The sequence below is a fragment of the Agrilus planipennis genome, unplaced genomic scaffold (genome assembly GCF_000699045.2).
Source record: "Agrilus planipennis isolate EAB-ADULT unplaced genomic scaffold, Apla_2.0 scaffold7, whole genome shotgun sequence".
NCBI classification, from domain to species: Eukaryota; Metazoa; Arthropoda; class Insecta; order Coleoptera; family Buprestidae; genus Agrilus; species Agrilus planipennis.
Window position 1 is genome coordinate 1,999,232 of NW_020439340.1, and position 25,410 is coordinate 2,024,641.

At 32.0% G+C, this 25,410-nt stretch overlaps 7 protein-coding genes across 9 annotated transcripts in view; 4 read left to right on the forward strand and 3 right to left on the reverse strand.

Moving 5' to 3' along the window:
• Nucleotides 1-326, forward strand: part of LOC108734173 (ATP-dependent RNA helicase abstrakt) — a 14,909-nt gene extending 14,583 nt beyond the window's left edge. Inside the window, exon 13 of the mRNA XM_025978573.1 lies at nt 62-326. The gene's annotated coding sequence lies outside the window, so the exon portion shown is untranslated. The remainder of the gene's footprint in view (nt 1-61) is intronic.
• A 125-nt stretch (nt 327-451) lies between these two features.
• Nucleotides 452-1,337, reverse strand: LOC108734204 (zinc finger matrin-type protein 2). Its single transcript, XM_018465648.2, has 2 exons — nt 913-1,337; nt 452-858 (listed from the first exon to the last, which is right to left on the reverse strand). Exons 1-2 carry the CDS (start codon nt 1,235-1,237, stop codon nt 581-583), a joined length of 603 nt encoding a protein of 200 aa, XP_018321150.1. The 5' UTR covers nt 1,238-1,337; the 3' UTR covers nt 452-580.
• A 17-nt stretch (nt 1,338-1,354) lies between these two features.
• On the forward strand, nt 1,355-8,634 carry LOC108734201 (proteasome adapter and scaffold protein ECM29). The gene is made up of 22 exons (XM_018465642.2): nt 1,355-1,478; nt 1,656-1,786; nt 1,851-1,967; nt 2,027-2,295; nt 2,354-2,492; nt 2,551-2,690; nt 2,758-3,027; nt 3,114-3,551; nt 3,608-3,842; nt 3,909-4,458; nt 4,515-4,831; nt 4,891-5,221; nt 5,279-5,453; nt 5,519-5,807; nt 5,870-6,112; nt 6,205-6,326; nt 6,383-6,605; nt 6,880-7,036; nt 7,096-7,254; nt 7,308-7,585; nt 7,685-7,848; nt 7,922-8,634. Exons 1-22 carry the CDS (start codon nt 1,454-1,456, stop codon nt 8,475-8,477), a joined length of 5,328 nt encoding a protein of 1,775 aa, XP_018321144.1. The 5' UTR covers nt 1,355-1,453; the 3' UTR covers nt 8,478-8,634.
• A 919-nt stretch (nt 8,635-9,553) lies between these two features.
• On the forward strand, nt 9,554-12,832 carry LOC108734203 (interferon-related developmental regulator 1). Its single transcript, XM_018465646.2, has 7 exons — nt 9,554-9,806; nt 10,240-10,507; nt 10,595-10,796; nt 11,249-11,496; nt 11,651-11,894; nt 11,951-12,169; nt 12,374-12,832. Exons 1-7 carry the CDS (start codon nt 9,776-9,778, stop codon nt 12,449-12,451), a joined length of 1,290 nt encoding a protein of 429 aa, XP_018321148.1. The 5' UTR covers nt 9,554-9,775; the 3' UTR covers nt 12,452-12,832.
• A 50-nt stretch (nt 12,833-12,882) lies between these two features.
• On the reverse strand, nt 12,883-17,029 carry LOC112905692 (serine/threonine-protein kinase STK11-like). Of its 2 annotated transcripts, none has more exons than XM_025978571.1 (6): nt 16,046-17,029; nt 15,548-15,854; nt 14,324-14,460; nt 14,073-14,258; nt 13,792-13,961; nt 12,883-13,721 (listed from the first exon to the last, which is right to left on the reverse strand). In XM_025978571.1, the coding sequence occupies exons 1-6, from the start codon at nt 16,468-16,470 to the stop codon at nt 13,564-13,566; spliced, it is 1,383 nt and encodes a 460-aa protein (XP_025834356.1). In that variant the 5' UTR covers nt 16,471-17,029; the 3' UTR covers nt 12,883-13,563. The 2 variants fall into 2 exon arrangements, with proteins under 2 accessions (XP_025834356.1, XP_025834355.1); XM_025978570.1 differs by having other exon boundaries at nt 12,887-13,724.
• Nucleotides 17,030-17,485: 456 nt separating this feature from the next.
• The window catches only part of LOC108734200 (glycogen debranching enzyme), a 15,313-nt gene continuing 7,388 nt past the window's right edge, over nt 17,486-25,410 (forward strand). Inside the window, exons 1-11 of the mRNA XM_025978569.1 lie at nt 17,486-17,759; nt 17,956-18,932; nt 18,998-19,199; nt 19,327-19,458; nt 19,629-19,847; nt 19,900-20,138; nt 20,213-20,425; nt 20,487-20,681; nt 20,746-20,866; nt 20,922-21,054; nt 21,106-21,371. Of these exons, the coding sequence (XP_025834354.1) occupies nt 17,541-17,759; nt 17,956-18,932; nt 18,998-19,199; nt 19,327-19,458; nt 19,629-19,847; nt 19,900-20,138; nt 20,213-20,425; nt 20,487-20,681; nt 20,746-20,866; nt 20,922-21,054; nt 21,106-21,371 (2,916 nt within the window). The 5' untranslated portion in view covers nt 17,486-17,540. The remainder of the gene's footprint in view (nt 17,760-17,955; nt 18,933-18,997; nt 19,200-19,326; nt 19,459-19,628; nt 19,848-19,899; nt 20,139-20,212; nt 20,426-20,486; nt 20,682-20,745; nt 20,867-20,921; nt 21,055-21,105; nt 21,372-25,410) is intronic.
• Nucleotides 22,557-25,410, reverse strand: part of LOC108734202 (serine/threonine-protein kinase STK11) — a 12,120-nt gene continuing 9,266 nt past the window's right edge. Inside the window, exons 3-6 of one of the 2 annotated variants that reach the window (XM_018465645.2) lie at nt 23,368-23,504; nt 23,117-23,302; nt 22,836-23,005; nt 22,557-22,765 (exon numbers count right to left, since the gene is read on the reverse strand). In XM_018465645.2, coding sequence (XP_018321147.1) covers nt 22,608-22,765; nt 22,836-23,005; nt 23,117-23,302; nt 23,368-23,504 — 651 coding nt within the window. In that variant the 3' untranslated portion in view covers nt 22,557-22,607. Of the gene's footprint in view, nt 22,769-22,835; nt 23,006-23,116; nt 23,303-23,367; nt 23,505-25,410 lie in introns of both variants that reach the window. The other variant, XM_018465644.2, reaches the window with a different exon arrangement.

Consider the following 25,410-nt stretch of genomic DNA (forward strand, 5'->3'; position numbering starts at 1 on the left):
ATTTTAAATAAGTTTTGAGTATAAAAAGCTTTTTCTTAATTTCTCCTTTTATTTTTTATAGTACTTATGGAAGAATTTTGAGATGTTTTGTGGAAAACGCTGAACAAAAGTGTGGCAAAAGAGCATCAAAAATTTTAAAGGGCCTGACTCAGGACATTATTAATAGTGTTATTGCCATAAACTGCTCTGGTTTAACTGCAGAGCCATGTGTTAAAGACTTTGTGCTTCCCAAAAATACTAAAGTATATCAAAATAAATCCTCCCTACAAAACAATAAAAATTCTGTCAATTATACAGGGGAAAGAGAAGGAACAGGAGGTTCACAGGTGTGTGTTTATATTAAATTTTAATCTGTTTAATTAAATGAGTATTTTTTTTTTGTTCTTGATAATAATTAGTCTAATGACAATATAAAAATAATTAGATTATTCTATTTTATTATCTTTTGCAGAAAAATGCCAATTGTCTTTGGTGGCAGTATTTGTATACTTTTATATTTATATTTTATAATTATGTTAATACTTAAATTTATATTCTTAGTTGATAATGAATTAAATAGTATTGGTGAATGAAATAGAAGTTAATGTTTTTTCTTTGAACCAAATCCTGAAAATCCCATTATACTGTTCAGTTCATCTGCTTGTTCATTTTGTTCTTCTAACATTTCTTCTGACTTTCTTTTACTCTCTCTTCTTTTTTCTCTACGGTATTCCCTAAGTTTCTCTTCTTCTTCAGCCAGTTCTTGTATTCTTTGAGCCATGTCATACTCTTTCTTTCTCTCTTCTAGTTTTTTCTTATTCATTTCAAATCTACCTTTTACTGCATCTAAAGAACTACGTTCTATCCTCATGGACATTCCTAATAAAAATATTATGATTATCCAAGTCTTGTTCCTATTTATCAATTATTTACCTAAATTTCTTTGATGTTTCTTGCCATTTATATGGTCCAGGAAATTAATAGAGTCCTTAACAACACAATCACAAACATTGCAGTAGTAGCCCCCTGATTGAGAAGTTGGAGTGTTTTTATTAATAACTATGCTTTTGCCTAATTTTGATTCTAGGTCTACTTTGTAATCTCGTTTCTTAAGTAGTTCCCTCTTCACCGGGGGGCCCTTCTTTTTCTTGTCTTCTTCCTCTTCCTTTTCTTTTTCCTCTCTTTTCCTTTCTTCTGCAAGTTTTTCGTATTCTGCTCGGTCCCACTTTCTTCGATGATCATCAGGCCTCATGGACATCTTTATTTCAAAAAATCACACACAAAGCACAAAGAAATATTAACAAAATTGCTCTGTTTTGATTGTTTTCTGAAATTCCTTGTTCTAAATGTCAAAATGATTTTATTAGTTCTAAAATCTCATTACTCCTAAAGTTTCAAAGAACCTAAAAGTTTGTTGACGGTTTTGGCGTTTGCAGATGTTCGAAATTTGATAAAAGATAACCTAGTTGTTGAAATGGCTGGAGCTGCTGATGAATTGGGTATAAATTGTATTTTATTTAAGAATATGAACAAATGTTTTACTTACTTAAACCATAATTAATCCTAAATAAGATTTCCATATGCTTAAGTTAAAGTTTTGTTAAGTTGAAATTATGTGAAGTCATGCTTCATTGACATACATTGATAAATTAACATTAACTGCAGACAATTTATAGTTCTTTTGGAGAGAGTTTTTCTTCGTGTTGGATCAGCAGAAACCGATGAGCAATTACAAAATGCAGTTTCCAAGTTTTTACCACCAGTTTTACTTAAACTATCTTCTCAACAAGAAGGTGTTCGTAAAAAGGTAAGTATTAAGATCACATTGTCTGAGAGTCATGTCTAATTTGATGTTATCATTTGTAATGTAGGTGATGGAGCTACTTGTTCACATAAATAAAAGAATTAAATCCAGACCTTCTGTACAACTTCCAGTGGAGTCATTATTAGTTCAGTATCAAGATCCTGTAGCAACTTCTTTTGTGACTGTAAGTTGATTTTTTAAATCATTTTATCTAAATCAAACATTGCAACATTTTCTTTTTAGAACTTCACCATAATTTACTTGAAGCTAGGATTTCCTAGGCTTCCAGTGGATAAGCAGCTAGAATTGGTTCCGTCGGTATTAAATGCAATTGATTTAAAACCACAGTCCCACCAGGACAGCCTTCTTTTGCTTATAATACCATTACTTGGTAAGACTGAAGTGCCAACAGATCCAGCAAAGAGAGCTTCATTATATGGTTTGAATGAAAAGCAGCAGGTTTCTAAGCATTTATTAGGTTTATTATTGGATATGTTGCTGTTACCATATGGGTAGTTTATTTTCTTTTTCTTTAAATTAATTTTCTTTTCTACATAACTATAATTGTAGTGCTTTGGCTCCTCAAAAATCCAGTGAAGAGCAGAACAGTTCTAATGACATTTCTTTGCCAGTACCACCAGGTATGAGTGAGTATTCATTTAAAAGGGTAACTGTTGATAATCCTATGAAACCAGAAGAATTAGAGGAAGTAAGTTGTCAAAAGAAAAATTTAGAAATCCTATAAATCATTTTTGCAATTTCCACAGATTAAAGTAGGAATTGTAAAGTTCCTAGCACATGGAATATTCCCAGATGATGAAATATTAATTCATTTGGTGGTAGCTGCTGCAGATACTCGATTTACTGTGGCAAATCTTGCAGATTTGGAACTTAAGAAAGTAATAGGGTAATAAAAATAATAAAAAAATATCAATAAATCCAAGAATAAAATTAAAAAAATTATATTTTTTTAGTTCTGTAGATTGGAGTTCGCCCTTGTTGCCAATGCCTTTGTATTTATTGTTCTTGGGATCTCAATCCCAGAATGTCAAGCCAAATATGAAAAAGTCCCCAGCAACTACACGAATTCGTTTGAAATTACTCACATATTTAGGTCGTGTAACAGGGACAGGTTTTGTGTTACCAGCCAGTATACAAGTTATTTTTGATTCACTTTATGGAACAAATACAAATGCAAAATTGAAAACGTTGGCTTTAAATTTTGCCACGAACCTCGTCAGAAGGTGAACAAACTTTCCATTTAATTTGAGTCTAACACAATGAGTCATATCTACAATTAATAGGTAATAACAAATTTTCGCATTTACAGTGCAGAGGAAGCAAGTTTGTGCAAAGTCGCTGCAATTCTGATGTCTGGACTCTTAAAATTGATTCGTGAGGGAGAACCGAGTCATCAGAGTCAAGCTTTCATCATTATCGGGATGATAGGTCGTAGGTTTCCATCCGTAGTTTATCACGACGTAGGGTTATTGGAGATGTTTTTCAAAAACCTGGAAACCGCAAATCCCGATCTAAAACTGCAGATACGTGAAGGGCTATTAAATCTTATTTTAGCGTATAAATACGACGTGAATCCCAAAGAAGCAGATAAAGATGGTCGAATGAACATCCTTTTTGTATTAGTCAAATATTTTGCAAATTCTGAAGAGCCTATGGTGCGGTTTGCTGCGGTGCGATCAGTAGCCACAATCTTTCCCCCTAATCATGTACCTTCAAAGTTTTTACTCTTAATGTCAACAGGAGACAAGTAAATATACGAAAACTGAAAGTGTAAAAATCTACATCTAATAAACATTCTTGTAGCAAAGACGACGTTTCTATGGAAGCTTTTAAAGCTCTGTATGGAACAGGTCGTAAAAACGAAATAGATTTGACTAAAGCAAGGAAAACCAATGGAGGAAACAGACCTGTTTTACCTCCATTTGATGAAATAACGAAATACGTTTATAACGAAGTCGAGAGTAGAGTCAAAGACACCTCCAAGTGTGTTCATATCGCTAACTATATTTTACCATTTACATCCGCAGTCTTTACAGAGGTATGCCCGACTTCTTTTACTTCTCTAGCATATTCACATATATTTTGGACCCTTTTTCATTTTCAGATGATAATTTATTTGCGTTTGTGTTTACTACAAAATTTAGACATCCCTCTCACCCGTGAAATTTTGCGTCATCCAAACGAATATTCTCCCAAAATTCGTAGCTATCTGGAAGAGCTGTACAATGACAATGATACTGTCGAAAAAAGCCCTCTAATTCAGTACGTTACATTAATTAGACAACTACTTATTGCAAATATAGCGATCGAACCATTAAGTTGTATGGTCGAAATAATCGGGTGTCTCCCTCAGTTGCACAAAATTCTTCTGTACGAACGCCAGTGGATCAGAGACCAACTTAATTCTACCAAAGAAGAAATACGTGATAGCATTTCGATATTATATGCAATCATCGTTAATGAATCTTTCGACGATGATAAATTTGAAGAGGAACTTAACTTTTTCGTTTCGCAGACGAGTAGTAAAAATTTAGAAGTTCAACACGGCGCAATTTTGGCCCTTTCCAACTTATTAGAAAGAAGAATTACCACTAAGCGGACTCCAAAGGATTTGTTAAAGTGGGAGCTCTTTAAAGAAAGTGTTCAAAAAATAGGTATATCTATAGAAACGACAAAAATAATGACGTTGTATGTTAATGTTCATTTTCAGTGCATTTCTTCAGATATCAGAATCCATTGTTATTATCTGCAGCTAGTACAGGGATTGGCTTGATAGGCAGGAGTATTGCGTTGCCCCTTGAAGATGGTAAGAACAACACTAGCGACAGTCCAGACGCTAAAAGACCTACGAACAGTAAGACAACGAAATTTAGTGTCGTCAGTTGCCTTTTAGACGTTATGAATAACGTTAAAAATCCAGCGAAACTGAGAGAGTCAGCTGCCAGGTCGCTAGGTCTGCTTTGCGTCGGTGAAAATTTTCCTCACACCCAATACGTTATTGATGGACTTCTTAATACCGCCAAAGAAGTACAGTATTATTATAAAAAAATCTTTCCTTTAATTAAGAACTTTCTCTTTCTTTAAAGACGAAAGACGTAGAAGTACACTTTACAGTTGGGGAATCCCTTGTAATGTGCGTGCAAAGTATCTGGTCCCCAGAAGCAAGAGATTACTGGTCTATTTTACCAGAGGATCATACGCCTGTTGATACAATGTGTGAACAACCTTCTGATGAGACTCTAACTGATTTACTTAATAAATTAATTAACATGGCAAGTCAAACTCACCCGAACGTCCGCCAGGCGTCTTGCATATGGCTTTTGGCACTTATAAAGCGATGCGATCAGAGGGTACCTTTAAAAGAAAAGCTGACTGTTATTCAGAAAATTTTCATGGAATTTTTGGGTGAAAATAATGGTAATAAAATAAAACTTACTTAAAATAACTGCATATATAAAAAAAAAAAAATTTTAGATATTGTCCAAGATGTTGCTTCAAAGGGAATTTGTCTCATTTACGATATTTCCAAGTCCGAAGAATTATTAAATTCACTGGTTGATCAGTTAATGATGGGAAGACGGCAAGCCATGCAAGTTACTAGTGATACGAAATTGTTTGAAGAGGGGCAGTTAGGGAAGACGCCCACTGGGTATATAGAAAAAAAATGCAATTTCTACTTGTATTTGTATTTTTTAATTCATTATTATTTTTCAGGGGCAATCTAACAACTTATAAAGAGCTGTGTGCTTTAGCATCTGATTTAAATAAACCGGACCTGATCTATCAATTCATGAATCTGGCAAATCACAATGCAATTTGGAATTCTAAAAAAGGTGCAGCTTTTGGCTTTTCTTCTTTAGCAGAGAAATGTGGCGAACATTTGAAACCCCATCTCCCTAAAATTATTCCCAAACTATACAGGTATCAGTTCGATCCCAATCCCAATATACAAGCATCAATGCAGAACATATGGCATGTATTGGTTCCCGAAACTCAGAAAACTGTAAGTTTGTTTATCAAAAATGTTCTCAATAATGACTACAATATTACTATTTTTTTTTCTAGTTGGAACTATACCATAACGATATATTAGACGACTTGATGTTGAATATGAATTCGTCACAATTTAGGGTACGTCAGTCTTGCTGTTTGGCCCTTCAGGATGTCCTCAAGGGAGCTGGTAACAAATCTATTCATGATTGCGTAGATCGTTTGGAAGAATTGTGGACTAAATTATTTCGGGTTATGGACGATCATCACGAAGCCACGAGACTTATAGCTAATAAGACTGCTAGAGTATTTAGTAAGGTAAATACTGGAATTTTTAATTGGATTCTCCCAATCACAAATCATATTGATAATAGTAATAAAAATAACTTAACTATTTTATTTTATGGCAGTTGTGCATTCGAGGTTGTGATTTGAATCAGGGTAAGGCAGGTGTTCGAATGGTGCAAGCTGTGTTGCCTGTTATGTTAAACCAAGGAATAACCAGTTGTGTAGCCGAAGTTAGAACAGTAAGGTATCTTGAGGATAACAATTTAGTAATGTAAAAGCTCTGTGTAAACTCGGTTACAGTTTACAAACGGTCTCTGAATTGGTGGGTGCTGCTGGTAATCAACTGAAACCTTTTTTGGTTCAACTAATTCCTGCCCTGCTACAAGCAACAGGTGAATTAGAATCCAGTAAACTGTCATATCTCAGCACTTATTTGGGAGGAAACAGAGAAATCCAAGAGGAAGTGGATAGTGTTAGAGCCACTTTTGCAAAGTCACATTTTACCACAGAAACTGTTACAAAGGTATTTAATTTACTTAATTGAATAGACTATTATTTGAAAAAAAAATGCACATTAACATAACATTATCATTTCCACACAATTTGATCAATATAAAAGCTATAACATGTTCCAATTTCAAGTTTTTCTATAATGGGCAATTTTGTAAAAATTTTTCTTTAATTTATTTGTTATTAAGAAGGTATAATTGTTTTTGTTTTTTTTTGTGTAGAAATTAAAGTTATGAGGATATATTTGAAGGTCAGAAATAATGTACAGTATAAAAACTTTTTTTTAGTGTCTTCAATACGTTGACAGTTCAATTTTAGAAGAGCTGACTCCGAAAATAACAGAACTAATGAAGGGTTCGTCCAGTTTAGGATCAAGAATTGCCTGTGCTCATTTCATTACACTTTTGGTGGTTCAAGTTGGACATGATTTACAGCCATACGCGGGTATACTTTTGTATACTTACTTAAATAATATATTGTATTACTTAAATGTGTAATTCTAGGCAAATTTTTGGCGAGCTTAGTCAACGGTCTCACAGATCGAAATGCTGCCATTAGGAAGCACTACGCTGTTGCAATTGGACATCTGGTATCACGAGCTAAAGACTCGAGCATTGAGAAATTATTGGCAAAAATAAAGCACTGGTATTTTGAGCGAGAAGGTAATAGTTGTTATTTCGTTCGTATTTGAACTAATAATTTTTTATTTTATCAGATAATTCGATACGATCTGCGTGCGCCTATACAATACAGTCCATTGGTAATCACAACCAGGAGATTTTAAAGCAGTATTCGAACGAAATTTTGCCCCTTGTATTTTTTGCCATGCACGCCGAAAAAACAGAAGAAACTGAGACAACTATCGAAACTTGGAACGATATTTGGTCAGAAAACAGTCCCGGTATGGAAAGTGGCATAAAACAGAACATTGAAGAAATTTGTATGATTTTGAAAACAGGTTTAGAGTCTCCATCGTGGACAATGAAAGCTCAGGTATGTATTTAACACATTTTATTATTATTAACATAATTTTTGCTTAGCTTTAGTTTTTATTTAACTTGTAAGTTAACAAATATTGGAATTATTTTTCAGGCTGCAAATGCTGTAAGTACAGTAGCCAATAAACTGGGAACTTCCATGGGAGCCCAGCATAGAAATTCCCTTATTCAAATACTTTTGACGGGTTTGAATGGAAGGACTTGGAATGGAAAGCAGAAACTTATGAATGCATTAGCAAGCATTTGTACCAGCTGCAAGTATGTTATTTCTTGCTGTTTTAACTGCCTTGATCTTACAGGGTATAATTCCAACTATTTATTGTTCTTTTAGAGATTCTCTTAAAAATGACCAGAATTTCGATCCTCAGCCAATGGTTGAAGCCATAATTAAAGAAAGTCGTAAAGACGAAGTAACTTACAAAACTCACGCTCTAAGAGCACTTGGAGATATTTTGTCCTCTCTTCAAATCGACAAGTTTGAGGAAGTTTATAACATAACACAGACTCTCTTGATATGCGAGGATTCTGTATCTTCATCTTCGTCGTCTTCTTCAGCAAACAAGGATAAAGACGAGGAAGAAATGGCTGCCAATCGAGATAACAATATTAAAGTAAAAGAGGTAGCATACGAGGTGCTGGGCAAAGCGTGGCCCCAAAACAGCAACGCTGGTACCCAAGAGAAATACAGAGAACTCTTTGCGAAACATTGTGTGGATTGCTTGCCTTATAATACGAGATCAGTACAGGTTTGTGTAATGGCAGCTCTAAGAGAGTTTGTTGAAAAGTTGGATTTGTTGGGAAAAGACAAATTGACTACAGAAGAGGAAGAAGCCCTTGAAAGAATCCTCGAAAATGTTTTAAAGGCTGTAACATTTTCTTTTGGTTAGTATGGGATTGAGTAGGATTTATACTTTTTATTTTTTGGTGGGAGATGAACAAAATAAATTAAAAAGATCGTATTATTTTGGAGATAAAGCAAAAATCAGGTTAAATTAATGTAATAAGAAAAAATTGGTATTAATGTGCAGATACCACCTTTATATTATGTATTTGCTTTTTTTAATTCGTAAAATAATCATTTAGCAGTGTTAAAAATTAGTTATATTAATAGGTATATTTTCGGAAAAATTAAAACAAACAAATTTTCTACAATAACTGTTGTCTAATTAGTTATTTTTTATCAGGTATCACCTGCAACCTAATTATTTTAAATTTCATTTTATATGACCAATTAATTTTTTTTTAAATTTATGTTCCAAATTTCTTTACAGTAAATAATAAAATTCATATGATTTGAATTGAATTGGTTTGATTAGGTAATAATTCTTTNATTTTGTAAAGAAATTTTTCTAAACAATAATAATAAATAATAGTAAAAAGTTTGATTAAACTGAAAATGAAAAAGTAAAAAAAACTATTTAAGTACTTTTTTCCAGAGAAAGGTGTGCACTTACAGAAGGTATATCTAGTTTTTACTGAAGCATTGCCAGATCTTACTAAAGACATTTCTCCTGAAATAAAGTCTCGAGTAGTTGATCTGAAGAACTTTTTCATAAAAAATGGCTTCAAATAGGTGCTAGTCATTAGGTATATTGTATTATTAGCTACATGTTAATTATTTTACACAGGCTGTACTTAATAATAAAAAAGCTGATGGTATTAGTGCATTGTTTTTTTTTACGAATAAAAAACATTTTATTTGTATAAATTAAAAGAAATTATTTCAGTCGAATATAAACAAGAACAATACAATAGACCATACTGGCCTACAATTTTAATATTTCTTTTACTTTCAAAAACAAAAAAGTAATGGCAGGTAAATTGACAAGTATTGCATTAATTTAATTAATTGTTTTGTGTGTTTTAGTTTCTGTAGAGAAATTAAAAATCATGGGTTTATTCAGAACATTTTTGAATCTCCCCCGTAATATGTGTGCTAATTATGCAACCTTGCTGCTACATTCATGATATAAAAAGATTATTTCGCGGTCGTAGCGGAGTTGACCGTCTCGTGTCTTAACCAAAAACATGTTATTGGGTTTTACCATCAATTTTACTCAAATTAAATGTCAAGTGTCGTGTTTACGTGGTCATAAAAGTATAACGAACAATTTTCCTTCTTGATCTAATCCAAAAGTAGTTGTTTTTCTAGTTAAATTAAGAAAAAGTGAGATTTTTTGTGACCATGCCAAAAGGAAAACGAAAAGGAAAGTCTGGTATGTTCTTGCTAATAAACTGATCTTTATGTCCCTATACATAAGAGCGTAAATTGTATTTCATGCTTCTACAGTTTACGTCAAGTGATTTCCTAAAAATTTAGGAATTTGATAAAATTTCTGGCATATGGACGATTTGTAATGAGTATATAGTTGTTATTTTGTTAATTCTAAATGTTATTAAAATAATTGATTTTTTGTTTTGAATGTATTGCAATATAATTGTCATTAATTTAGCAACATGAATCATCATTTATTAGTAAATACTATAATTTAAAGTGTTTACGACTATATTATTTCCTGGTCTTGTACAAAATTATTTTGAAAAAAATTACAATCTTCTCTTTCATATATTTTATGACATTTAAGACTTGCAAATTATTGCACAACTACTTATCATGGAAGATAAAATTATCCAGATGGTAATTTTTAGATCGAAAGTATGAGGGATCAGTGCAAACATCTGATGATGATTCAGTAATTGACAATGTGAGCTTGATAAGTGGTTATTCAGATCATCATAGTATTGATGATGGAGGTGAAGAGGCAGATGAAACAAGCCAGCAGGAGGCATTCGAGGTAAAAATCACAGAAGCAATTGATGGGCTGACCCAGAAATCATCACAGGGCCGTACTAACTGCTTCACTGCAGTGGGAAAAGCATTTATTTCAAAATATCATCCTGACTTTGTTCATGATAGGTTAGTATATTGGACTATAATTTTTATTTTTGCAACATATTTTGTACCAAATTAGTTAATTTATTTACATTTATTTCTTCTTATTAGGCGGTTAACTATAAGTGATTGCATAGAAAGGGGTCTACGTAAAGGAAGAGGTGCTGAGCAAGCAGCTGCAGCCCAATTGGCTCCACTTCTTTGTGTACAATTGGGGCTCAGAGAAGCCAGCGAAGAAATTACAAGAAATTTAAAGCCAGTTCTTTCTACTATAGCTAATGATAAAACAGTGGCAGCTCCAGCTAGAAGCAAAGTGGGTTGAAAAAATGTCTTATTTTTTAATAAACTAAATAACAATATTGGAACACAAAGGGAATGATAACGCAAATTAATTAATGTTTCTTGCTATCCAAGATAACATAAATAGACTTTAAGTCTTCTTATGATAAGATAAAATTAATATTTCACATTTTTTTATTCAGTTCACATGAAGTAAAAAACAGGCAGTTGCTTAGTACACTTGTTTAATATCAAAAATTACATGAATGAATCTAATTAGTAAAAATGAGCATCTGTTTTTGAGTAATTATTTTCTCTTTTTCTATGTACAATTTACAGAAGAAAACATTTATAATTCATAGCTTACCTTACTGTAAACAGTTTATAAAAACCACCAAAAAATTAAATAACTATTAACACAGTTTTGTAATAGGAATTAAAATTGCTCCTGTGTTAACAAATGATTAATTTAATTACTTCTTTTAGTGTTGCACCGCACTTGGTCTATTAACATTTTTGTCTGGGGATGACATGGGAGATGTTTTGCAATTGATGCAAGGATTTCAACACATCTTTTCAGGCAGTTATTTAAAGGGAGATGGCACAATACCAAATGTAACTCCTGAAGTTGCCTCTCTTCATGCTGCAGCCCTTAGTTCTTGGACCCTTCTCCTTACATTGATGGCAGCATGTGATGTTTACACAATGATTGGAAATACTACAACATTTCAACCGTAAGTGACTCATTAACTCTGTACTTAAAAACTGATGATTCATACCCATCTAATGGTTGTTTTATTGATATTGCTTGATTTTTTGATTAATTGCTTATTAATCAATAGGTATTTTAGTTCTGTGGCTTATACAAAGGATATGCTTTAATTTTAGATCATTAACTCAACTTTCGGACCTTTTGCTTTCTCCTCATTTGGAAGTACGTTTGACGGCAGGCGAAGCTCTGGCAACAGTTTTTGAATTGGGTAGAGATTGTCATGACGATTTCGCCGAAGACTTCGTTGCTGATTTGGTCGAAACTTTGCGTAAACTGGCCACCGATTCGCACAAATACAGGGCCAAAAAAGATCGTAAGCAACAAAGAGCAACGTTCAGAGACATATTGCATTATATTGAAGTAGGTCATCAATTCGACTATTTCCAAGTTTTCGTCAATTTAATTTTTGTTTTTAGAATGACGATATTTCTGACGTTCAAGTAAAATTTGGAACAGAAGTGCTAGTTTTGGACACTTGGACACGTAGGAAACAATACGATGCTCTTTGTTATGTTTTGGGACCTGGCTTAAACATCCATTTGGCTGAAAACGAACTATTAAGGGAAATATTTGAATTAGGAGATCGAATTATTGTTGGGGAAGTACCTTTGAAGAAATCCAACAAATTAGAAAGGGTAATTTTGTAAAGAAATTTTTCTAAAAATATTTTATGAAAACCCAAGTCCTACATGTACTCTAAATAGCAACATTTTTCGATCTTTTCCTTTTCCCAATTTATTCCTATGCTGTATTTCAGAATTTTGTCTCGTCATAATTTATTTATTTTACTTATTTATTAAATGATGGCAGCAGCATGATTTTATTTTATTTTCTTCTAGCATTTGATGAACGCTGCAGCTTTTAAGGCCAGAACAATTTCGCGGGCGAAGAATAGGGACAAACGATCAGATTTTTAACAGAGCATTAAAAACAGGTATTTTTTAAATAATAATAATAATGGGATTGTTCTAGAATTTTTTGATAATTCAATTAAACCATGGATCATCTAGTAGAATTTATTAGTCAATTCTTAATTTTTTAGTGAATGTAGTATTCATTTTTATTGTTTTCTATTTATTGTTGTTGCTTTTTCGTTAAAGAAAATTCGTTTACAAATTATGATGTTTGTAAACCATGCTCTTATTTAAAAAAAGCTTTAAACGATTTTATTTTAACTGTATACATACACATTTGTAACTTACTAATAATAATTATTAATGGTACTTAATAATACCTGAATGTTGTAAAGATTATCCTTCACCATAACAATTTTAAAATAAAAATGACAAAGCAAGCAAGCAATACTTTTCTTTTGCAAAAGAACTGATAATAAAAGAGGAAAAGTAAAAGTCAAGTTTAACATGTTTATTTTCTTTTTATTTATTTAATAATATTTCTACATATGGCACTCCTCTTTTCTCATTTTCTCATAAAAAAATCTAGTATTCAACCATAACTTGAAAAATCACTGAGCATATTGTACAGAATTAGTAACAACAACAATAATAAAATTAAAGCGTGGATAAAACAACAATATAGTTTTTTTTAAAACAAACACTGGTCATTTTTTTGTCCTTTTACAATAATTTTATCGCAGGTGTCTTGTGAAAATATAGATGCACATAGAGGGTGATTGCAAAAACAGAATCGCTCTTTTGCTTGTTTTTCTCTTTAAAACCCAAAAACCAATTCCATAGAAACAATAAATTAAAGTTACGCACCAAAACATGTTACCAATGAAATTATTCTTATATTATGAACACATTCACTAGATAGATAACAGTAAAATTATGAAGAAAATTTTAAGTTTAAAATTTAAAAAAGAATTCCATCAATTCACTGGGACATAAAAAATAGTTTTTTTTACTTGTATAGGTATTAAAGAATAAAGTAATAACTTTTTTTAATCCATTTCAAGGGAACGAATCTGTTTTTCATTTGTAAATATAAGATGCTGATTATTATTATTTGTTTTTATAATTTCTTTTTGTCTTATTATCGTTCACATCATCTGATTGATACAGTCATGTCACGACTGTTTGCAACCGGGAAATTTATTAACACTTATACAAGAAATGGGCTTCGGCCATCGCCGCTTTGTACTTTGACTGGACACATGCGCTCTGCCATTATTGTGGGCACTTTTCTCGTACAATTGATGGTGCGGTCTTTCAGACTTTCTCCTCTCTTCTGAAACGAAAACTCAATCTTTATTATCATCTGAATTTTAATTTAAATTATTTACAAATACATTTACCATTTAATTGTCTTTCCGTATAATACTCGTATTCCCCATCGTCACTCCCTTGGCATTCGTAATAATGTTCCATAAGATAAGGCAACACCGTAATCGAATGGAATTCGTCCCCACGGAGTGGAGGAATGGGCACAGCCTGACCACATTTGGAAGGTTTTCGAATACACCAACTGATAGTTAATAAAAAAATAAAGAACTAATATGAAAGAGAAAAAACATGTTTGAAACGCTGAAGAAAAAATACAACAAAATCTCGAAACGTTACATTACTGTACACTTACTCGTGTTGTCTTATTTGTTTAATAGAAAACCGATCTCCCGGATCCTTTCGTAACATCCCATTAATTAAGTTCTGAAGGGTGCAATCAATATCTTCGGGCACCGTAAAGTCTCCCTTTCCAATGTTCTCAAACAATCGATAAACGTTGTCCCCTTCAAAAGGGTATTTACCCGTAGTTATATTGTATCTATATTAAAGAAAAACATACTTTTATTCCAATAACGATTGAAAAAACAAAACGCGTATTCTTACAGTGTGACTCCGCTACTCCAAATATCGACTTTAAAACCTGAGAAAGCCTCTAGACCATTGGCAATTTCGGGAGGCTGAAACGCCGGCGATCCCTGACTAGTGTAACATGTGTCATCAGCAGCAAACAAATCTAAGGCCTGTAAATTAAAACTGATAAATAAAAGAAGACATTCAGGAAATGNTTTTTTTTATAAAACGCGCGCTTTTTTTTACAATGAAAAAAGTAATAACGATAAGACAGTACATGGTCGTCTATTTTGCATTTTGAACGGCCTTTTGCTTGACATTTACCGAGAGTGACGATGCGCGTGTTGTGAGTTTTTACTGTTCTATTTATGCACCGGAAAAAAGTAAGTACTGCAACGGTGATAGGATTGGTGCCAGATAAATGCATTTTTCAAATTGTAAACGATAAAATCGACGACAATTAGGGCAATTTAATACGAAAAATTATTTGATCACGTTTTTCAACCTGCTGTTCTTTCATTTTTTTTGTACCCTCCTATTATAGCTTGTTTTTACTTACAGTAGCATTAAAATAGTTAATTACATTTATTAAGGATGAAAATTTGAAATTGGACAATGAATAGTAAACGTTTATTTTCAAACATTATAACAACTAATAATGTTTGATTTGGAAATTAAGGAGAAATTGGATCTAAGCAAAAAACTTGCGGGAACAATCGTATATAGATATTCAAAATAAACTAATAAAATAGTCCGGTTAAATTTCCATTAAATCTGGGTTCAAACCAACAAAGAAAATTGTTCACATTATTGCAGTTGCAATTAGAAATTAATATTCTTTCAATCAATAAAGTTTATAGAACAAAATTTTTCAATTTAGTCCCACAAAAGTATTTTTTACTATTATTGGTGTGGCCCTGTATCAGTCATTTGATGAATTCTATTGACTGAATAAAATTAAAATACAAATTTATATTTCTAAAAAGAACTAAATTGACTTCCTTAGTGATAATATTTAATTAGTTGTATTAATGCTTCAATTGTCTTCAGTCACAGTACTTCTTTTACTTCTACATTCTAATTTCAAAATAATGTAATTGAAAAATTTTGTTCATAATTTATAAATCATTCAATTAGTGTTATAAAAATATGGATGTATTTTTGCAAAAAATTAATAGGATATTTAGTGGTAAAACTGAAAATATTTCAATACATGGAGTTGAGTTTAAATACTGGTGTTTTGTTAAGAGATCATACCTCTGCAACTCCCAAATCAGATATCTTCAAATTTCCCTCTAATGTTAGAAGCAAATTTCCAGGTTTAATATCTTTGTGTATAATTCCCTTGCTGTGCAAATATTCTAAACCATCTATCAGCTGCAAAAAGTATCCATGTGCTTGGAAAAGAGGGAATTTCTTGGTTGGTGTGCTCTCTAACATACCTTGCAAACTTCCCACACAAAACTCCATTATTAAATACATTTTTTGCTTCTCTTCATTGTAGAAAACATCGACTAGTTTTATTACATTTTTGTGCCTTAGTGTCCTTAGCAATTTAATTTCCCTGCAACATTGAAGTTTGATATAGAACAATGACTAATTATTTATATTTTTTAGACAAAACACAATAATGGCTGGTGTCTTTGCATGGGTAACTTCTTTGGTAAGTTTACAAGATAATTTGTATAGTAAGTTTAATTAAAAAAAAAGCATTAGTAGTATCCTATCTTTGCATTTGCTCAATCACAGTTATACCTTTGTACGTTTTGTTCTCCATTAGGAATTCTTCGTAACTTATGCTTTTTAAGTATTTTAACAGCATGCCTACATAGAGTTTCTGAATCTAACATTTCCTTAACTTTACCATAGGAACCTTCTCCCAACAGGTCTCCCATTACGTACTTTCCTATCATTTTAAGACGCTTTTTCTTTGTTTGGTAAATAATTTGGTCACTATCAACCCTATGGAAAAAGCTATTAATATTGACTGTTTCAAGATCGAGATCTTCATCGTTTAGCCAAATCACAGGATTTTCTTGGTCATTTTGTGCTAAAACCGGCAGTTCATCATCACTTTCAACACTAAAAATTCTATTATTTAGCTCAGCTTCTTCCAGTTCGGTGCTCTCACCAGGTTCGCTGTCAAAATTTTTATTTATGTTGCACATTTTTTTGTCCATAATTGATTTTCCTGCACTTTTTAAGTACTATTAATGTAATTTTATTTATTTTGCGAATCATTTATTTCAATCGGTGTATCACGCTTCCGAAGCATAAAAACTATTATTTATTTCACACACTGTTATTGTTCCTTGCATCGCCCATCTTCGTCCAACAGCTGTTTTTAGTAACTCTCACTTGGTTTCTTAGCTTTGTAATGTTGGCACTGTAAAGCGTAAACACATTCTGTCTGTGGTTCTAGTATAGAAAGAAATATTTGTAAAAACAATTAAATATGCTTTGCATTAATACTTATTTTTTATTCAGACAGTTGTGCATTTATGCTAGAAGTACCATCATTAAGATAATTACATTAATTAATATTTACGAAACAGTAGGGCATTTGATTTATATTTTCCTTCGGCTAAAAGGCTGAATGAAACTTGAAACCAGACTTTTTCTAATGGCGTCTAAGTTTTGGAAATTAGCCGCTTGTTGTTATGGGTTGTTAATGGTTATCAGATTAAAAAATTCAATACATCAACAAAGTGGATAGTGATCAAAAACACATTTTGAAAACCTTGTTAAATTACTGTAAACACTAGTTCAATAAACAAACAAGTATTTTCGAAAAATAGAAAGGCCAAATTTTATCAATGTCACCTTCAAAATTTTATGTTTGGAATATCATTTAAATGCAGAGGTCATTTTAAAACCAAAATAAATACGCGACTACTTAATTAAGTATATAGTTGATAGTGTTGTATACTTGTTTTAAGAAAATGCATCCAAACGTGTAACGCTTCTTTAAAGGTATGACTATAAAAAAATAAAAACAGGTACTCTGTCTGATGTGCTTTTACATATTAGCAATTCAACCAAATAATCTATTTTTTCATTAAACATTTTTGTTTTACAGCCAAGAAATAATTAAGTGTTTTAAGTGTATGTATGTGTTTGATAATAACATGTTTATATTATATATAACCGTTTTATTTATTGCCCTGATGTGAAAGTTATCAATGGGTTAATCTCATTTGTGTTTTTCTGAAAAATTTATACTCTTCCTGTATTTGCTTGTGTTTTAATTATGCCCAAATTAAGTGGAAATTATTATATTCTAATAGAAAATAGTGAAAATTCTACTAATAATTCTGTTGATGATGTTTGTGCAACCAACAAGACAACAGTTCTAGTGTACATTTTAAGCTTATGTAAAAAAGTGCACAATGTTATAGTTTCACCTGTTGTTTCAGTTTCTTTGTGGTGTATTAAAAAGGTCATAATAATATCACAATTCCTGAGACATGTAAGACTTGTTTACCTTTCTATTATGAAAATCCATTTGTAGGGGGTATAATATTTCATGTGTTTATTAAACCATTCCCTTGTATTCTTTACTACTTTCATATAGTCTTCAACATTAATGGATGTTAAGCTTTGAAACAGTTTTAACAGAAAGCATTTATATATTCATATCAATTTTTGTCTTTTTTCAATTTTAGGTGAGTAGAAGTAGAGAAATTCAAGGGGAGAAAAAAGGAAAACCTTCCACTAGTAAAGAATTAGAAGAGGAAGCTGCAGAGAACGTCATACAGAATAAAGAGTCAGTATCAGAAATAGCAGTAGAACCAGGAAAAAGTTATTCCGAAGAAGAAAATGAAAGTTCTAGTGACGAATTTACGCAGTTAGATGTTGAAGATTTGTCCAGACCAGATGATACAACTGATGATATCGAAATCATTTCTCCAGTTGTAGTTGAATTGGCCTCAAACAAAAAAGCGGTTGAGAATATTCTTGCTGAAGAAGCTAAAGATCTTTCTGAGAATTTAGTTCCAAAACAATTAGAGAATAAACTGTCTGATAGTAAAATATTTGTAAATGATGATTTCAAGTATTTTGGAGATAACGAACAAAATAATTTGAAGCCTATGAATTTCCTTAGTAAACAAGAACAAGGTGCTTCTCCTTCTACAGAAGATATTATTAAAAATACTCTTAATAAATCTTCATCAGGAAAATCGATAATTGAACATTTCCAACAATCAAAAGCACATACTCAACCTCCACTAAATGATGATAGTTCACAAACAACTAATGTGAAAGAAATTAACAAGCTATCAAAAGAAATAACAGAACAAGTTGTCACTAAGGCTGTTTCCCTGGTTGAAGAAAACATGGGGATGAAGAGTCAAGTTCGAGTTTTAACTCTTAATGATAAAGAACATCAAGATTCAGTTTTGTATAGATTAGAAAAAAATTGGACCTTACAGTTTCGATTAGGACCCTCTTTACTTGGGAGAAAAATATTGTTATATTGTAATTATCCTGAAGAAGGAGCTGAATTTAAAAGAAATAGTTACCAACTGCTTCCATGGTCTGAAGATGAAGGATGTGAACACTCTGATGATACAGCTTTGCAGATTCAAATTCAAGTGAAGAAGGCTGGAAGTTATCATTATTATTTTACATATGAAGATATGTAAATATAAATTTACAAGCTAAAGAATTATTTACAAATTATATGTTTTCTTTTTCTATTTGCAGAGAAAGTTCAACACCTCAAGGATCTGGGTTTTTCATTGTGGACCCCATTTTAACATATGGAGACAATGAAATACTTCCTTTGGATTGTATACAGTGTCAGACAGTTTTAGCAAAAAGTTTAGGACCTTTTTCGACGTGGGAGAATAAACTTAAAGTTGCAAAAGAATCTGGATATAACATGATTCATTTTACTCCAATTCAGGTAGTACTTACACATTTGTCTTTTTACCCTAGAAATGTAACGTCTTAGTTAGAATTATGTATGATATTGATAAATGTATTATTAAAATTCATTTGAAAACATTTTAACTTTTATTAAATCATTGTAGGCTCTTGGAGATTCGAATTCTAGTTACAGTTTAAAAGCCCAACTTCAATTGAACCCTATTTTTGACAATAACAAGAAAACTACTTTTAAGGACATAGAAACCTTTACCTCTAAACTTCGAAAAGAATGGAAGGTAAATATCTTTGTTACCAATATCTGCAGAAAATTTATAAAATAGCAAATTTTTATTTCACTTGAGAATAAACTTTGATTTCTTTAGGAGATATATTATTTTATAAAGATGTATTGTCATTGTTAAAATTGTTTTTATTTGTTCATTAAGTACATATTTTTATTTTTCAGATGTTGTCTATTTGCGATATTGTTTTAAATCATACGGCGAACGAAACTAAATGGCTTGAGGAACATCCAGAAACAACATACAACTGTTCCAACTGCCCTTATTTGAGACCTGCATATCTTTTAGATGCTGCCCTGCACCAGTTTACTTTGGATGTTCAAAAGGGCTTATATGAAAATAGGGGAATTCCAACTGAAATTTATAGTGAAGATCACTTAAATGTAATTAAATTATTATTTTTTAATGAGATTAACGATTCGTTATTTCTGTTAGGCCGTTCGTCATGCTTTATATACCAACGTTTTACCTCAAATAAATCTTCAAGATTTGTACATTTGTAATGTAAACAAACTGGTGGCAGAATTTTTGGATTATGCGCGCAACAAAGTTCCTCCCATTAGTGAAACTAGAAATCCTGTTGAAGAACTTAAACTAGTACAGGATCCACTTTACAGGAGACTGGAGTCCACAGTAAGCATGGATACAGCTTTAAGAATATACAATGTATTTAGGTAACAAATCTGATTTAATATTCCTAAATGATAATTGAAGTAGACATAAAGAATACTTTTGGATCTTTTTTTAGACAAGACTGTTTTGATGAAGATTGTAGATTGAAAAAATGCGGAGAAGAACTTAAAAACAAATTAGATCAGTTAAATGCAGCTGTTATAGGCGAATTGAATGATCATATCAGCGCAGCTATAGAAAACACGATAGCTGGAATGAGGTACTTTAGAGTGCAGTCTGATGGACCCAAAATTAGAGATGTTTCAGAAAAAAATCCACTGGCTTTTAGGTAACAGTATTAAAAACTTTTTTTATAAATAATGTATTGTTTTGTGAAAAATAAATTGTAGGTATTTTACTGATTTTGGGAAGCCAGCTTCCATTAAAGAACACGAAGAAATAATGTACGGGACGAACTCCAAATATCTGATGGCCCACAACGGTTGGGTTATGGATTCAGAGCCTCTACGAAATTTTGCAGCCCCGGATAGTAATGTTTACATTCGGAGAGAGTTAATTGCATGGGGAGATAGTGTTAAATTAAGGTTTCAATTGCTCCTTGAAGGATACTTATTAAAGTTACAAATGTAATTGGAATTTTTTTTTCAGATATGGAGAGAAACCTGAAGATTGTCCTTTCCTCTGGAATCATATGAAAGAATATGTAGAGTTGACGGCAAAAATATTCGATGGAGTTCGACTTGATAATTGTCACTCTACTCCTATTCCGGTAAATTTATTGTAAACACGTATTTTCTTCTTATTGTTTTCATTGTTTAATCCAGATTGCTGAATACCTTTTGGACTGTGCTCGCAAAGTTAGACCAAACTTATATGTCGTGGCAGAACTATTCACAAATTCTGATCAAAAAGACAATATTTTTGTTAACAGATTGGGAATTTCATCTTTGATAAGAGGTAATGTATTTATTATTTTTGGTATTTATTAGTAATATTTTCTAATTACAGAAGCGATGTCCGCTTGGGATTCTCACGAAGAGGGTCGTCTGGTGTACAGATATGGGGGTTATCCTGTTGGGGCTTTCATACAGCCCCATATCAGACCCCTTGTGCCTGCTATAGCCCACGCATTGTTTCTTGACTTAACCCATGATAATCCTAGTCCTGTTGAGAAAAGATCTGTATTTGATTTATTGCCTAGTACTGCTCTAGTCAACATGGCTTGTTGTGCCAGTGGATCTAATAGAGGATATGACGAATTAGTCCCTCATCATGTAAGTTATTAATTTAATTTAATATTATATATAAAAGAAATTATGAGGGCTGTCAGCACAGAGCANAGATCGACCTTATTATTACTCTCTTCTCCGTACGAACACCGCACTTTCACGTGACAAATACAATGCAAACTTTAAGTATATACAACATAACTAATAAGTATTACAAACGTTAACGTTATTTACAAATAAATAATGCAATAACGACTAACTAATATGATGCACCTCTATTTTCGATAGGAAGAACATTTTTAATCTCAACAGTTTCATTTAATTTCCCTAATTGACGCGTTAAATTAGTATTTTTAGAACGCGAAATGACCAAAAAGTACTGACCCCTGATTAAGTGGTGAGGTCAGGATAAGTGTGCTCACTTAGTCGTTGCATGATTAGCACGCGAAATGATGGACTTTCTGGTCATACTTCTGTTTTCAACCCTGTTTTGTTTAACTGTGATCGCGATCTTGGGCAGGTAAGCAAGCCATCCTTTTTCATTATCCTACGTTTGTCCTTCTACTTTTTTTTATAAAACGCGCGCTTTTTTTTACAATGAAAAAAGTAATAACGATAAGACAGTACATGGTCGTCTATTTTGCATTTTGAACGGCCTTTTGCTTGACATTTACCGAGAGTGACGATGCGCGTGTTGTGAGTTTTTACTGTTCTATTTATGCACCGGAAAAAAGTAAGTACTGCAACGGTGATAGGATTGGTGCCAGATAAATGCATTTTTCAAATTGTAAACGATAAAATCGACGACAATTAGGGCAATTTAATACGAAAAATTATTTGATCACGTTTTTCAACCTGCTGTTCTTTCATTTTTTTTGTACCCTCCTATTATAGCTTGTTTTTACTTACAGTAGCATTAAAATAGTTAATTACATTTATTAAGGATGAAAATTTGAAATTGGACAATGAATAGTAAACGTTTATTTTCAAACATTATAACAACTAATAATGTTTGATTTGGAAATTAAGGAGAAATTGGATCTAAGCAAAAAACTTGCGGGAACAATCGTATATAGATATTCAAAATAAACTAATAAAATAGTCCGGTTAAATTTCCATTAAATCTGGGTTCAAACCAACAAAGAAAATTGTTCACATTATTGCAGTTGCAATTAGAAATTAATATTCTTTCAATCAATAAAGTTTATAGAACAAAATTTTTCTTTTTATAATTTCTTTTTGTCTTATTATCGTTCACATCATCTGATTGATACAGTCATGTCACGACTGTTTGCAACCGGGAAATTTATTAACACTTATACAAGAAATGGGCTTCGGCCATCGCCGCTTTGTACTTTGACTGGACACATGCGCTCTGCCATTATTGTGGGCACTTTTCTCGTACAATTGATGGTGCGGTCTTTCAGACTTTCTCCTCTCTTCTGAAACGAAAACTCAATCTTTATTATCATCTGAATTTTAATTTAAATTATTTACAAATACATTTACCATTTAATTGTCTTTCCGTATAATACTCGTATTCCCCATCGTCACTCCCTTGGCATTCGTAATAATGTTCCATAAGATAAGGCAACACCGTAATCGAATGGAATTCGTCCCCACGGAGTGGAGGAATGGGCACAGCCTGACCACATTTGGAAGGTTTTCGAATACACCAACTGATAGTTAATAAAAAAATAAAGAACTAATATGAAAGAGAAAAAACATGTTTGAAACGCTGAAGAAAAAATACAACAAAATCTCGAAACGTTACATTACTGTACACTTACTCGTGTTGTCTTATTTGTTTAATAGAAAACCGATCTCCCGGATCCTTTCGTAACATCCCATTAATTAAGTTCTGAAGGGTGCAATCAATATCTTCGGGCACCGTAAAGTCTCCCTTTCCAATGTTCTCAAACAATCGATAAACGTTGTCCCCTTCAAAAGGGTATTTACCCGTAGTTATATTGTATCTATATTAAAGAAAAACATACTTTTATTCCAATAACGATTGAAAAAACAAAACGCGTATTCTTACAGTGTGACTCCGCTACTCCAAATATCGACTTTAAAACCTGAGAAAGCCTCTAGACCATTGGCAATTTCGGGAGGCTGAAACGCCGGCGATCCCTGACTAGTGTAACATGTGTCATCAGCAGCAAACAAATCTAAGGCCTGTAAATTAAAACTGATAAATAAAAGAAGACATTCAGGAAATGATATTCTTTAACTAATAAGATTAAAAGAATTTATGCATCGATTTTAAAATAATTTCCGGTTTGTTCTGACTTTAGTCAACATCTTTTACATTTTTTATTACTGATTCGTCGCCATATATGAATCGTGAGTGATAATATATAGCCTTAGTCCTTCATCGAAGTATAACTTCTACAATTAAAACGAAATTTTGAATCTCCAGCTTGTTCAACTTTACCTAATTTAATATTAATTTATCGCAAAAGTATAAATATTTATACATAAACAAAATAGATAAATTTAATTTTAGAAATTTCTTAGATTATACTATAGTAAATAAGATACTAAAACATACAAATGATAAGATGGATTAACATGAATATTTTAGGCACAAAGCAAGTCGGTTCCACAAAAATTTATGTACTTAAGTCCTGAAATTTTTAGGATGACCCTTGTACTTGAAATAATCTGTACATGTAATGAAAAGGTACAACAGTTCTGAACTTCCTACGCTTTTGTTGCAGCAAACTTTTACGCCTCATTATACGTTACTCAAATGGAAACAAGACATCGACCTTATTATTACTCTCTTCTCCGTACGAACACCGCACTTTCACGTGACAAATACAATGCAAACTTTAAGTATATACAACATAACTAATAAGTATTACAAACGTTAACGTTATTTACAAATAAATAATGCAATAACGACTAACTAATATGATGCACCTCTATTTTCGATAGGAAGAACATTTTTAATCTCAACAGTTTCATTTAATTTCCCTAATTGACGCGTTAAATTAGTATTTTTAGAACGCGAAATGACCAAAAAGTACTGACCCCTGATTAAGTGGTGAGGTCAGGATAAGTGTGCTCACTTAGTCGTTGCATGATTAGCACGCGAAATGATGGACTTTCTGGTCATACTTCTGTTTTCAACCCTGTTTTGTTTAACTGTGATCGCGATCTTGGGCAGGTAAGCAAGCCATCCTTTTTCATTATCCTACGTTTGTCCTTCTACTTTTTTTTATAAAACGCGCGCTTTTTTTTACAATGAAAAAAGTAATAACGATAAGACAGTACATGGTCGTCTATTTTGCATTTTGAACGGCCTTTTGCTTGACATTTACCGAGAGTGACGATGCGCGTGTTGTGAGTTTTTACTGTTCTATTTATGCACCGGAAAAAAGTAAGTACTGCAACGGTGATAGGATTGGTGCCAGATAAATGCATTTTTCAAATTGTAAACGATAAAATCGACGACAATTAGGGCAATTTAATACGAAAAATTATTTGATCACGTTTTTCAACCTGCTGTTCTTTCATTTTTTTTGTACCCTCCTATTATAGCTTGTTTTTACTTACAGTAGCATTAAAATAGTTAATTACATTTATTAAGGATGAAAATTTGAAATTGGACAATGAATAGTAAACGTTTATTTTCAAACATTATAACAACTAATAATGTTTGATTTGGAAATTAAGGAGAAATTGGATCTAAGCAAAAAACTTGCGGGAACAATCGTATATAGATATTCAAAATAAACTAATAAAATAGTCCGGTTAAATTTCCATTAAATCTGGGTTCAAACCAACAAAGAAAATTGTTCACATTATTGCAGTTGCAATTAGAAATTAATATTCTTTCAATCAATAAAGTTTATAGAACAAAATTTTTCAATTTAGTCCCACAAAAGTATTTTTTACTATTATTGGTGTGACCCTGTATCAGTCATTTGATGAATTCTATTGACTGAATAAAATTAAAATACAAATTTATATTTCTAAAAAGAACTAAATTGACTTCCTTAGTGATAATATTTAATTAGTTGTATTAATGCTTCAATTGTCTTCAGTCACAGTACTTCTTTTACTTCTACATTCT